The sequence below is a fragment of the Myzus persicae genome, unplaced genomic scaffold, assembly GCF_001856785.1.
Source record: "Myzus persicae strain clone G006 unplaced genomic scaffold, MPER_G0061.0, whole genome shotgun sequence".
Taxonomy (NCBI): domain Eukaryota; kingdom Metazoa; phylum Arthropoda; class Insecta; order Hemiptera; family Aphididae; genus Myzus; species Myzus persicae.
Window position 1 is genome coordinate 221,520 of NW_019103891.1, and position 12,219 is coordinate 233,738.

The following is a 12,219-nucleotide window of genomic DNA, read 5'->3' on the forward strand; positions in this document are numbered from 1 at the left end:
AGATTTAATTACTAACAAATACATCAAGAAGAAATGTATAACTTTTATAAACACATATATAGGTATAAATTCTGTGCACTTGACATTTAGTTTTAATGTTAAATAGATATGTAAACGGTGAAGTTAGTGTGTAAATTGTACTTCCAATAGGCGGGTTCACCACTGTCTCCAACTTTAAAGTCAATTTCAAACATAATTTTTTGAGGGAATATAACACATCTTTAATATAACACATCTTTAACAACATCTTGTCACAGTCATTTATTTACAAATTTGTAGCTTAAACATCATCCATTAGGTTGAATATAAGAATCATACGCAAACTTAGTATGATATACAAATAAACGTTAGGTAAAACAATAATTTTTTTTTTATCTTTATTTTTAAATGTTTCTACAAATTCAAATGTATACAAGTTAAAACAATTTAAAATAAATTAATAATCAAAAATAACATAAAAATTTAAACATAAAAAAAAAGTCACCACCATAAATTAATGATACAATATAAATGATAATCAAAATCCACAAAAAGTTACAAACATAATATTTTACATTTTTCTATGGTTATCAGTATTTATTCTTAAAATAATAAACTAACATTTGTGTTCCTTAAAATTACTAAGATATTGCCTGTTGTTACGATAAGAGAATCACTCTGTACATATTAATTTGATAAAAGCTTATAAAATGTCTATTAAAAATATTTGACCTGCAGCAGTTCACTAAAATATTACATCAGTTTATTCATCATGAGTACAACTACATAATTAAAAATTCAATCACTAAATATATTCGCATAACCGTATACATGGTTTGCAGATAATGAGTTTTAATCAATAAAATGTATAAGGCCTCTGGATGCCAGGTACAAAATAATTGTATGGTCTAGGTTACGACTACTTGAATATCAATTGTTTTTAAATAAATGACTTATTTTGTACGAAACAAATAAAAACTATACAGTGCGCGTCAACTTTTATTTTATTTTTAAATCCTTTAAGTCGTTCATTGCTATGCATAATTTTAAAATCGTTTTAAATAAAATATGCCTTATTAAAGAATAAAACAAAATAATTAATTTCATAAAATTCATAATATCTAGCATAAATATATTGATGGAAAACTAAAATATTAATTTGACAAATAGAAAAACATAAACATTGAGGTTAAAAATATATTGTATGAAATGTAGTCATTGTTAAAATGTATACCTATGTGCTTACTGATTTATTTTGGGTAACACTCAATTATTAGGCCAAATTAGGTTTGATTAAATCAGGAATTTTTTGAAAAGGTAAATATTTATTTGTAGGAGCATTACTAATTATAACCTTTTATACAAGCACGCTCAGTAAAAATTGAATTTTTTTTATAATAAGCTTGAATAAGCTTTATTTTTAAAGTTATTTTTACTGAAACTAACATTTTAAAATCAAAATTGACAAAAAGATAGCAATTTTAAATTTCATCAAAATTTTTTTTAGATGTATAAAAATATTAAAATTAAATTATATATATTTGTTCTTAACGTTTTTGAGTCATTTTTTTTTCAACAAACATTCTAAATTGTAACTACCTTCTTTATCAAAAACATTATCACTTCATTCAATGTAATCCAGCCCAGAAATTGAGTGTTCCTTAATAGGACGCCACACCTGCATATGTTGTCAATATCTTACAAACGTCAAACATAGCAAAAACTATTTTGAGCAAATTGAACCACTCGAGCTGTAGTCCAAGCTATCAAATTTACCAATTTCTAAGCTACCAAACTATTAAGAAGATAACATTAACTGTGCAACATAGTTTTTATTTTTTTGATATCACAAATACTAAAAAAGTTATTTAAGTTTGAAATAATGAATTTTTAAACAATAAGTACTTGTTCTTGTATTTGTGACATCGAAAAAATAAAAACGATGTTGCACAGTAAAAGTTCTTTTGTTAGTAGTGTGAAAATTCGGTAGCTTAGCTTGGACTACAGCTAGAGTGATTCTATTTTTCAGTTTTAGCTATATTTTACATTTGTAAAATGGAGATAACACATGGTATATAATATTATATGTGTACAAAAGACTACAGAGTTTTATTTAACAAGCTTGAACACCCCCCTTTTTTAAACCTTCAATAATGTATTTATTCAGATTCTTATTTTTGACATTTTTTAGTACTTACTACTTGGGGACTATATTAAGTACTTAGGTTTTTCATACCATTTAAGAAGAGTTCTAAGGTATGTATACATTATTAAGAACTATTTTTCTTAGTCCACAACATTTAATAATTCAGTACCTAACTAGTTTAAATTTGAATTATATTATATACTTGAAAAATATGAGCTAAAAATGTACAGGAAAAAAAAATGTTCGGTACAGGACACTTCTTAAATGGTTTACAAAATCAAAGCATTTAAAAATATGATCAAGTAAACTTAAAAATTCCAAAAGTCAAAATAATAATAAATGCATAATGAAATATTAGATTGAGCATTCATGGTGAATCCCTATACAGTATTCAACAACCTATACTCAATTCAGGTTAAAAAGGAACCAAGTTGTAAATGGAAAGTGAATAAAACCATTTTCAATAAAAACTTGTCACAACATGAAAATTATTTTTAATGAATACTTAAGCTTATTTAAAAAATTATTATTTAAACACTTATGAAGTCTGTAGGTTTCTTAACAGGACGCTATACCTGTATGTGTTGTATAGTCTTACAAATGTACAACAAAACATAATAGAACAGGGCTGTAAAATGTTATAACTAATGATGAAAATAAAAAAACAATATTTTTTTAAATTTAAGCCTTGTTTTGGGAACCCTATTTAATGTTAACTTTAATATTAAAGTGAATTATGGTACAGATCTATTTACAAACTTAAAGATAAGAATATTAACTGTTTGTAAGTTGGTTTTCTACAATATTTTGAATAAGCATTTTTATATTATAATATTTTATTCCTTAATCACTGTGTTGTACATTTATAAATCGGAGACTACACAGAGAGGTAGAGTCCTTTTAAAAACTAAAAATAATATAACATGTAACAATATAAAATTATGATCAAGTAATATTTTTTGTTGTTTTAAATAATATAATAATGATGATTTTAAAGTGTTATTAACTTATTACTTATTTAGTCTTGAAGTAGAGCAAAAAACTATTTAAATAAATCAAAGTTAAATATTTTTCTATTAGACTATTAATATTACTAATAATAAATAAAATTAATTTACTAAATATAACCTATCCAGTTCATATTGTCACTTAGCAAGGTTACAATTTAAAAAAAAAAACTGGTCCAAAAACAATATTGTATTTAAAAAAATTATCATGGTCTTACTATATCTTAGTCTGTGAAATTATGATATTTTTTTCAATATAGTTTTCAACCATTGTTTTTTTTTTAAATGTAACAGTTGCCAAGTACCGAGATGAACTGAATAAAGGTATAACTACTTATTTTTCTAACTTTCAGCAGATTTTTATTTCATAGTTTCAAAAATTATTCTCCCAAAAAATGAACATCCTTAGATTATAATTACTTATATCTACAATCAATGTATAGCTCAATAATAGAAGAGTTCAAATTATAATATTAACTTAAATTCACAAATCTAACTGAAAAAAGTTATAATTCCATAAGACAGTAACCAATAATATAAATATAAAATGTTATCGATATAAAAAACATATTTCGAATGATTTCAGGTTTATTTATTTAGTTTTAATGTTGATAAATTGTTTAAAAGGTCTTGAATTTCAGTACTAACCCTTTCTCCTGTATCTGATATTTGTAATCTAGTTTGAAAGGCGTTTAACAGTTCTGCTTCATCTGAGCTGTTTTTTTTGTCAAAATATGCTAGCAGCATTTCAATTACCTGTAATACTGTCTGTTTGACAGATGTGCAAACGTCACTTTTGCAATGAGTTAACAGGCGTAATTTTGATTGGGCCAAGTGCAGAGGACTTCGGCCTTGGGCATCACAGCTACTTACATCTGTTCCTAATAAAACAAAATATAGAAAAAAAATTAGATCATCCTCCAGGATTTTTAAACATTCATTTTTTTATATTTTGGTGAATTATAACTTGACCATTTGCCAAAAGTTGGTTTTTACTTTTCAGGGATAGTGACATTTTTTACATATAGTATATTACAATGACTGATGAGCATGTTACATTAACTTTTTTTTAAAGTAAGATACAACTTCATGCAAATTTTTACAAAACTGTTAAGTCATATTTATTAAAATTAAAGATCTAATGAATTTTGATATTGAAAACTTATTTGAATATTGAAATAAGTATAATATAGATCCTGCATACAAATGTTTCTATTGATTTATCTAAAAAAGCAAACTTAGTTGTTGAATATACAAAAATGTATAAAACATTTTTGAGTCAAATTTTGATGGTCGGGTATCTACATTTAAGGTTGTTAGTAGGATCTAAATAAAATTACAAAGAATACTAAGTTGTTTTCAAAATCCATACCTAAAATTTGAGCAATCATTATGTTGGAACTAAAATAGGTCTTTTTAGAAGGGAAAGCAGTCTGTTTGGTATCCCTTAAGTGATCTTTCAAAAAATGTCCTATTCTTCAGGTAGCAATTGACTAAATATCCATTTTTTTACCTCCTTTTAAAAGTAATGTTACTACATCCATGTGATGTGTACAAGCAGCCAAATGCAATGGATTGTTTCCCAAAGCATCTTTTATATTTGGATTGGCACCATACTTCAACAACAATCTAAATATCGAATATTCATATGAATTTTTAACAAATAACACCTATTTTGTAATACTGATACTAATGCAAGAACTAAATTTACCCCACAGCCTCTGCATATCCTTTGCTTGCGGCCAAATGTAAGGGCGTACGTTTTCTACTGTCCCAACAATTTGGATCAACACCGTTCTTGAGAAATTGCTCCAGTAGTTCAGTGTTATTCATGTTTGCAGCTCGACATAGTTTGTGACTGTCTACAACCATTGAAAAATCCAAAATGTTAACTATCTGTACTAATAATAACCAACACAGCACTGTACACTACCTCTAGACTGAAAAGCATTTGACCTCACGTAACCACGACATGCGTGGACACGGCACGGGCCAATATTGTTTCTGGTCTGAGTAGAACCATCCTTCTTCTCCATTTTCAACAGCATTTCTGTGTACTCTTGAATGGGTGTCAGACACTGGGTGAGAAACAAAAAACAACCAACAATTACTAATCACAAATGTATCAATAACATTGTGGGAGAGGGGTGAGGGAGTGATACTCACAGATTGGAATCTATCCAGTGTGCCGGGAAACGTGGGGTTGGCCAATTCAAACAGGCACTTGAGCTTACGGCCAGGAATCTCGTTGAGCATGGGCCGCGCGAACACGATCGGAGGTTCGGATATAGAGTTGAGGCACAGGGATAACGGAAAATCTTGGTTCTTCATCCTACGAACCGGCACTAGAGACATCTCAGCGGATGACACAAGCCTTTTGTTGAACTTTGGCTGTGCACAATCGTCGTTGTCCGTACTGCTCTCCACGCCGGAATCGTTGGACGTCATATCTTCGAGTTCACTGCCTGGATCACTTGTCCCAGCTCGCATCGCAGACAACCGAAGACATATTCCTGGACATGGATTTGACAGTTGTTATTTTAAAATTGCTACACTATTTAACACAATAATTGAAATAGTTGAACCGTACACAAAACTATAAAAGCGAAATGCGAATACCAAAACAAAATGTGTATGGTACTGAGTCTGACACTGTCTACATAGGCTGACAACTGCAGTACTGCACTGTTATTATTTATTATTGTTTTTATCCCGTTAATGCATTATCAGTCTCACAGTTTATCATCCGTTGACGTTCAGTATTTGTAAATACGACGCGACCTCAAGGTTCACAGCACTCACGCAGCTGATCGTATAATCTCTTCTTAACAATTACAGACTTTCGGTTGATATTAAATTTAAATATTTATTATTTAACGTAATATTCTGTAATATTACTCAAGTTATAAGTAGCATAATATACTACTTATAATTTATACTATACCCAGGGGGCCTATACCTACTTATCTGATATCTATGTTAACTGTAGTAAGTAATAACCAGTAAGCACGTAACTGATTGTTCGTTGTACATTTGATATTTGAATTTGCGAGTAAGTGAGTAGGTAACTAATTATTATGCATAATATCTTATATATAAAAATCTCGTGTCACAGTGTTTGCCCGGGATGAACTCCGAAACTACTGTATAAATGAATAAAGTTTATTATTCTCATATGTTTTTAGTAAATTGCCGCCAAAAAGTCTAATTTCAACAATGCGTATAGCAATGAGGCACGACGCAAACGTGTTGTAAGACATCGTGAATCGACTGATGAAATTATTGCAAGAAACAACGCAGCTCAGAGAATCAGGGCAGCACAGAGTCGTGCACAAGAATCTCGAGAGCAGAGTGATGAACGTCTGTGACAAAAAAAACTTTTAGAACAAGAACGGTGCGTGAACAGCATATACCTAGACACATTTAGAGCCCGAGAGCGAACGAGACAGCAAACCAACACCATATTAACATATTGATGTATTTTAAATCAATCGACACTACTGTCAATGAAAACGAAACAGTAAATTGTCCTACTGAATTTTTAAATTCTCTGGATATATCAGAAATGCCACCATACAATCTTCGATTGAAGATTGGTTCACCAGTTATTCTTTTGCGTAATTCGGGCAACTTTATGTTGTAAGCTCACGTGTGGGGAAGCCATCAAATCTATTTATATTAGCAAAGGACAGGTTAACCAAAAATATTGTGCACCATTTCTTAGTTAAATTAAAATTATTATTATAATTATATGTTGTTGTAATTCAAAATAATATAAGTAATTATTAAAAATAGTTTAAAATGTACATCAGCGGTTCCCAAACTTTTACGACCACGGCACCCTTAAAAAATTATTTGTGTTTCACGGAACCCTAATGTCTAATCCAACTCAACTACAATTTTTGTGAATTAAAAAAGGAAAATCAATTCCTTAAACTCTCAAGTCTAAATAATATTTTAATGATACTGTTAATGACTTTTCATTATTAAACTTAGTTTCAAAAAAAATTTTCAATCAAACATTTTTTAAACAACAAACATTAAATAAACATAATTTTCTCAATAAACTCATACATCTAACGGAACCCTAAGGTTCCGCGGAACACACTTTGGGAAACGCTGATGTACATCATTTATAATATTATATTTGTTTACGTTATCAATGAAGAACTTTGTAATTTACTCATTCATTGCAGACTATGTTTTATCCTTCATCCCGTGGGTTATTATTAGTGACATTATATGAATATTAATTTGACATACCTACTCAATAGTTTATTAATACGCTATGAGCTCTGAAACTACTAATAAACTACAAATAATGAAAAATATATTTTCTCATACATAATAGCAATAATACACGGCCTACGAAAATGCCAAAAAACAAACTTATACGGGGCAACACCATGTCGGGACAGCTAGTAGTATTATAAATAAATTATTATGCATAACATTGACCTGTTAGCATCATTAAACGACAATTGTTTTTTTATTTTTTATAAGGCAACATTTCTCAATCTGAGCCCTGAGGTGTTTCCCACTGCTGGTACACAGGGGCGGCGTCATTTCAGTTTTTTTTCTGGGTGTGCAAACTTTTAGGCGGGCCAATTTTGACATTTCACCAAGCCATTAAAAGAAAAATGTATTTATATGGTTTATTGATTATACCGTATTTGCCTTTTTTTTCAAATAACAGTGAAATGGCTTTAGCTGGTTGCTTTAATTGCTTATAAGCTTTTAATTCTTTGAATTGCTAGCTATTTATAAGTTGCATTAGTTTTTGAGTTTTAATTAGAATTATAAAAGGGAAAGAAAGAATATTTATATAGGTTTCCATAGGTTACTTACAATTATATAGGTTTGCATAGGTTACCTACATTTATATATAGTCAATAAACCAAAAATATACAAAAACTTGAAAAAAAAAATATTTTATTTATATTACCTTTATATGAAATCATAATGTAAAGTTAATTATGACGAAGCATTCGAGTATTAATGGCAGGCCAATTGTTAACATTGTATAAGTTAGTGGTGCCGTTGCCATAGGGTCATTATTTTTTAAAATAAGACTAAAAGATTTTAATTTTTGTACAAACGGCAAAACTTATTTAGTTTATGAAGCGGCTCCATCGGCAACCTTTTGGACCCACTGGTTATATCTATTAAATTATATTATGGAGATTAAGAGTGGATATGTTGTGCATTATGGTTTATAAATGTTCAACAAGAAATATAATTAACGGATTATGATATAATGATACACATGAATTCAATTGTTGTACACCGAATTTTAAAATTATCTTAATTTATTTAATACATACATATTACGAATAAACAATTATCGAATATAAATTTAGGTATGCTGATTAATTAATTGTCGAATAGCAGGTATCCAAGTGTTGCACTGACGTGTGTGGTCAACCATTAATGCCATTTGTAATCTATTTGCTTCATCATAATCATTGATTTTGATTGCTGTGAAAATGAAATATAATTTTAGAGTGTTATTAATCGATAATAAATGTTTACTTGGATATATTTTAACCTTTGACTAATGCAATAGTTTTTTGTTGTACTATATCTGTAAATTGACTATCTTTCCAACTGATTTCCAGTCTTGACAACCGTTTACTAATATCCGATTTTTTGGACTAAATTAAAATAAATTAAGATTGCATTAGGGATAGAAAGATGAACTAAGTTAATAGTTATTATACTTGGCAACTCACATCTGATAATGTTGACTTTTGGATTGAATCACTCAGAGACGTCATCACATATGATAAGCGTTCTTCCACAGGAATGTCACATAATACCAATGATGAAACTGCAGGGATTTTTGAAGTATTATTGGAGTTTTTATTGGAAACTTCATCGTTGTCTAATAGTATTTGATTGTTAATTGACTGCACGCTAGGAGCATTTGGAAAGACTCGTGCAGGTATTCTATCAAATATTTTAGGGCGATTTTCATGTTGAGCACTCACTGTGTCTTCAAATGAATATGAGGGTGGATCATTCCATCCAGGCGTGTAAGCTAAACAAATGTTCAGTATAAATAATAATATATACATAAGTTTTAGTTTTCTTTAGGTAGTTATTAATTTGTACAAATAAAAATACATTATCATACATATCAAGCTGAAAAACTAAATGAATAACAACTAGAGCACGGATTGACCATATATTATCATCAAATAAGCAAATATGTATAAAAAATAACCATACCAACATACCAAAGTATGTCTCTATATTACATGAAACAAATTAAGGACTTAGAATGTATTGTCTTAGATCACCAAAAAAACTTATGTAGGTAGGTACCTACTTTGTATTGAAATCTGAACCCTAATAATAACTATGACAATTTAAAACAATATGAACCATAAAAATACAAAAATTTCAATTCTATCTGAAAAATTATAGTTCAAAATATCTTTTGGAAGTTAATTTAACAATTTACTAGACAGATATAATATAAATATAATATTTCATTTATCTGTAGTATACAAGGTACATACTATCATTAAATATTTTACAAGTAAAATCAGAAAAAACTTACATTTATATTCTTCACTCATTTTACAAAAATAAAACTTGGATAAATAACACAAACGACTTCAACGATAATGTTTTTACAATTAAAATCAAATGTTCAAACACCTATATGAGTAGTCAACAATATAAGTGTTTATTGTTGGGAAAAATTATTATAGAGTTTCAAAAAATAATAAGTACCTACATACTAGATGTAACAGAACAGTAGGGGGGTCAATGTATAACAAATTTGAAATTCCAATAAGCAAAGGTTATCAAATCACAGAATATAAAAATAAACAAATAAATTGATACAATACAACTGCAAAAATTGTGCTAACAAGTACATATGACTGTTATGAGTTACAACATTAAAAGGATAAACTATTGAACGTTGAACTAAAAAGTTATATGCGAGAGGAACAAGAGCAGTGAGCAGAGAACAGTAGCAGACAGCAGTACTCACTAGTCAGTACTCAGTAGTCACTACTCAGTTGTAGCAAATACTATAGATTTGGTTGTAGGGACCACGACTACAGTCTGCTGATAGCACGATAATTTAATTTATCATGGCTGATAGTACGGTCACAGAATACGAGTAGATTAAATTTAATCTATTCTGTGGTACGGTCGCCGCTGCTGTGATTGTAGCACGATTTTAGATGTACACTGTAGTACAACAACTGTACAGGCTACTCAACGCAGCAATATTTTTGTCGCCCAGTGCATATACTAGTAAACATCTATATCTATAGTTGGTATAACCACTTAGGAACATTGGGGCCCAGGACTAATTTTGTGGTGAGGCCCCTCGACCTGAATTATAAATTCAATTTTCTTGCAATGTCTTTTTTTAATATTCAGTTTATTTTAAAGATTATAAATAAACTGTACCATAGGTCTATAAGTAATTATTTAATGTGAATGAATAAATAAAACAAATATGACCATATTACAGTAATATATGGGGACGCCTAATTATGTCGGGGCCTGGGGCTGCAACCCTCTTAACCCCAGGTACGTAGACTCTGGTTATTATCTATTATTTTTGTATATTTTAATTTATTTAATTATTATTTAATAGCCATTGATAATATACCTACGTATGTAAATTTATCACATAGGTATTTTTGTTTTTTTGTCGGAATAGCGAAACTATTCCGACAGTTACATTCTTGCAGTAGCTATTTGACAAAAATATTTTAATTCTAATTAGTCGTCGTTTTTAAAATGCATTGTTATTTAAAATACATTTACAAAATTAATAATGTGTTGAACAATGATTATTGTCTTTTATGGTTCTTAGGAAATTGCACTACCTACACGTTTTCTTCATACTTCTAAGACAAAAAAGCACTAATCGGTAGTTTATTTTTATTTTTTATTTAATTAGCTTTTAGTTGGTGTAACTATGATAGCTCAAAAAACAACTAAAATTTGCTTTGATTCGATCTCAAACGGTAATCTTTGCTTGATATTCGATGTTTTATTGAACATGGCTTTATAGACAGCATTCCTTCAGCCTTCTATGTGTGTGAAGTCCCCCCCCCTCCCAACGTTGTCCGATCAATTTGAAAATGTCGCTTTTTGACCAAATAATTTAATACTACTTTCCCTTTTCGCCTAAGAATGTTATAGTACTTTTTGATCACATTTTTATAATACACAATTTGGGAAACACTTACTTGAAGCCATTTAGCATTACCCATTTGTACCACGAGGAGGCGGCTTTTATTACTCTCCGAAAATGTATTTTAATTTTTTTCATTTAATGAATTTAAATGTACATTCAAATAATTCTTATAACATTTATAAGGTCGTTAAAAAAATTGTTTATAATATTGTATTTATAATTGTGTCAATAATGAAAGAGAATGGATTTGTGTTAAGAATACTTTAAGCTCAAAAAAAAAATTTAAATAAATCGTCAAAACATAATTATTAAATTTATAATTTATAGTAATTAAATGCCATCGATTTAATAATATCATACCGATTGATTGTTCCTGTTTTATATTGTTGTATTTTTTTCTCATTTTTTCACTGTCTATCTATATACTATTTTATGTTTGGTACAAGTTTGTAAATGAACACTGTTTAGTTTAATGTATAGAATGTAGACCTTAGTTTGAATTTTATTTATAACACTCAACCAGGCCCAGATCATTATACATAAACTGGACATAAATAATTTTAAGTAAGTGTTTCCCAATTGTGTATTTTAAAAATGTGATCAAAAAGTACTATAATATTCTTGGGCGAAAAGGGAAAGTAGTTTTAAAATATATTTGGGCAAAAAGTGACGTGGGCGAAAAGCAAAAGGTCATTTTTGGGCGAACGGGGTCTTGTCCAGTTTCTCGTACCATGTCCATCAAAATGCAGTTTGACAATAGGCATATGATGTCAACATATTATGTGTCATATGGATATGACATATGAGAACCTTTGGATCTTAACCACTGTACTATGTCCTCCTTTTTGAATGGTATGAAGTAGTAGTGCGTCTATCAGGATTATAGAGTTTTCTTTAGATTTGGCAAAACTTCT

At 29.2% G+C, this 12,219-nt stretch overlaps 2 protein-coding genes and 1 long non-coding RNA gene across 4 annotated transcripts; 1 reads left to right on the forward strand and 2 right to left on the reverse strand.

The window, feature by feature from the left end:
* Positions 1-3,385: 3,385 nt before the first annotated feature.
* On the reverse strand, positions 3,386-5,835 carry LOC111036000 (ankyrin repeat domain-containing protein 54). Its single transcript, XM_022317862.1, has 6 exons — positions 5,723-5,835; positions 5,299-5,645; positions 5,066-5,210; positions 4,844-4,994; positions 4,646-4,761; positions 3,386-4,013 (listed from the first exon to the last, which is right to left on the reverse strand). The coding sequence occupies exons 2-6, from the start codon at positions 5,620-5,622 to the stop codon at positions 3,721-3,723; spliced, it is 1,029 nt and encodes a 342-aa protein (XP_022173554.1). The 5' UTR covers positions 5,623-5,645; positions 5,723-5,835; the 3' UTR covers positions 3,386-3,720.
* A 153-nt stretch (positions 5,836-5,988) lies between these two features.
* LOC111036001 lies at positions 5,989-6,882 on the forward strand. Its single transcript, XR_002604696.1, has 2 exons — positions 5,989-6,184; positions 6,318-6,882. It is a non-coding gene; the product is annotated as an uncharacterized LOC111036001 (long non-coding RNA).
* A 1,484-nt stretch (positions 6,883-8,366) lies between these two features.
* LOC111036002 lies at positions 8,367-10,326 on the reverse strand. Of its 2 annotated transcripts, none has more exons than XM_022317863.1 (5): positions 9,878-10,326; positions 9,698-9,798; positions 8,865-9,172; positions 8,681-8,786; positions 8,367-8,610 (listed from the first exon to the last, which is right to left on the reverse strand). In XM_022317863.1, exons 2-5 carry the CDS (start codon positions 9,714-9,716, stop codon positions 8,489-8,491), a joined length of 555 nt encoding a protein of 184 aa, XP_022173555.1. In that variant the 5' UTR covers positions 9,717-9,798; positions 9,878-10,326; the 3' UTR covers positions 8,367-8,488. The 2 variants fall into 2 exon arrangements, with proteins under 2 accessions (XP_022173555.1, XP_022173556.1); XM_022317864.1 differs by having other exon boundaries at positions 9,874-10,326.
* Between the last annotated feature and the right edge of the window lie 1,893 nt (positions 10,327-12,219).

Excerpts from the sequence above, each read along its gene's own strand:
- LOC111036000 (XM_022317862.1), bottom strand. The coding sequence starts at position 5,622 with ATGCGAGCTGGGACAAGTGATCCAGGCAGTGAACTCGAAGATATGACG. Across the intron at positions 4,762-4,843 it reads GGATATGCAGAGGCTGTGGG|ATTGTTGTTGAAGTATGGTG; the intron begins GTAAATTTAGTT and ends TTCGATATTTAG. Across the intron at positions 4,014-4,645 it reads AACATTACTTTTAAAAGGAG|GAACAGATGTAAGTAGCTGT; the intron begins GTAAAAAAATGG and ends TTGTTTTATTAG.
- LOC111036002 (XM_022317863.1), bottom strand. Across the intron at positions 8,787-8,864 it reads AAAAGTCAACATTATCAGAT|TCCAAAAAATCGGATATTAG; the intron begins GTGAGTTGCCAA and ends ATTTTAATTTAG. Across the intron at positions 8,611-8,680 it reads AACTATTGCATTAGTCAAAG|CAATCAAAATCAATGATTAT; the intron begins GTTAAAATATAT and ends TCATTTTCACAG.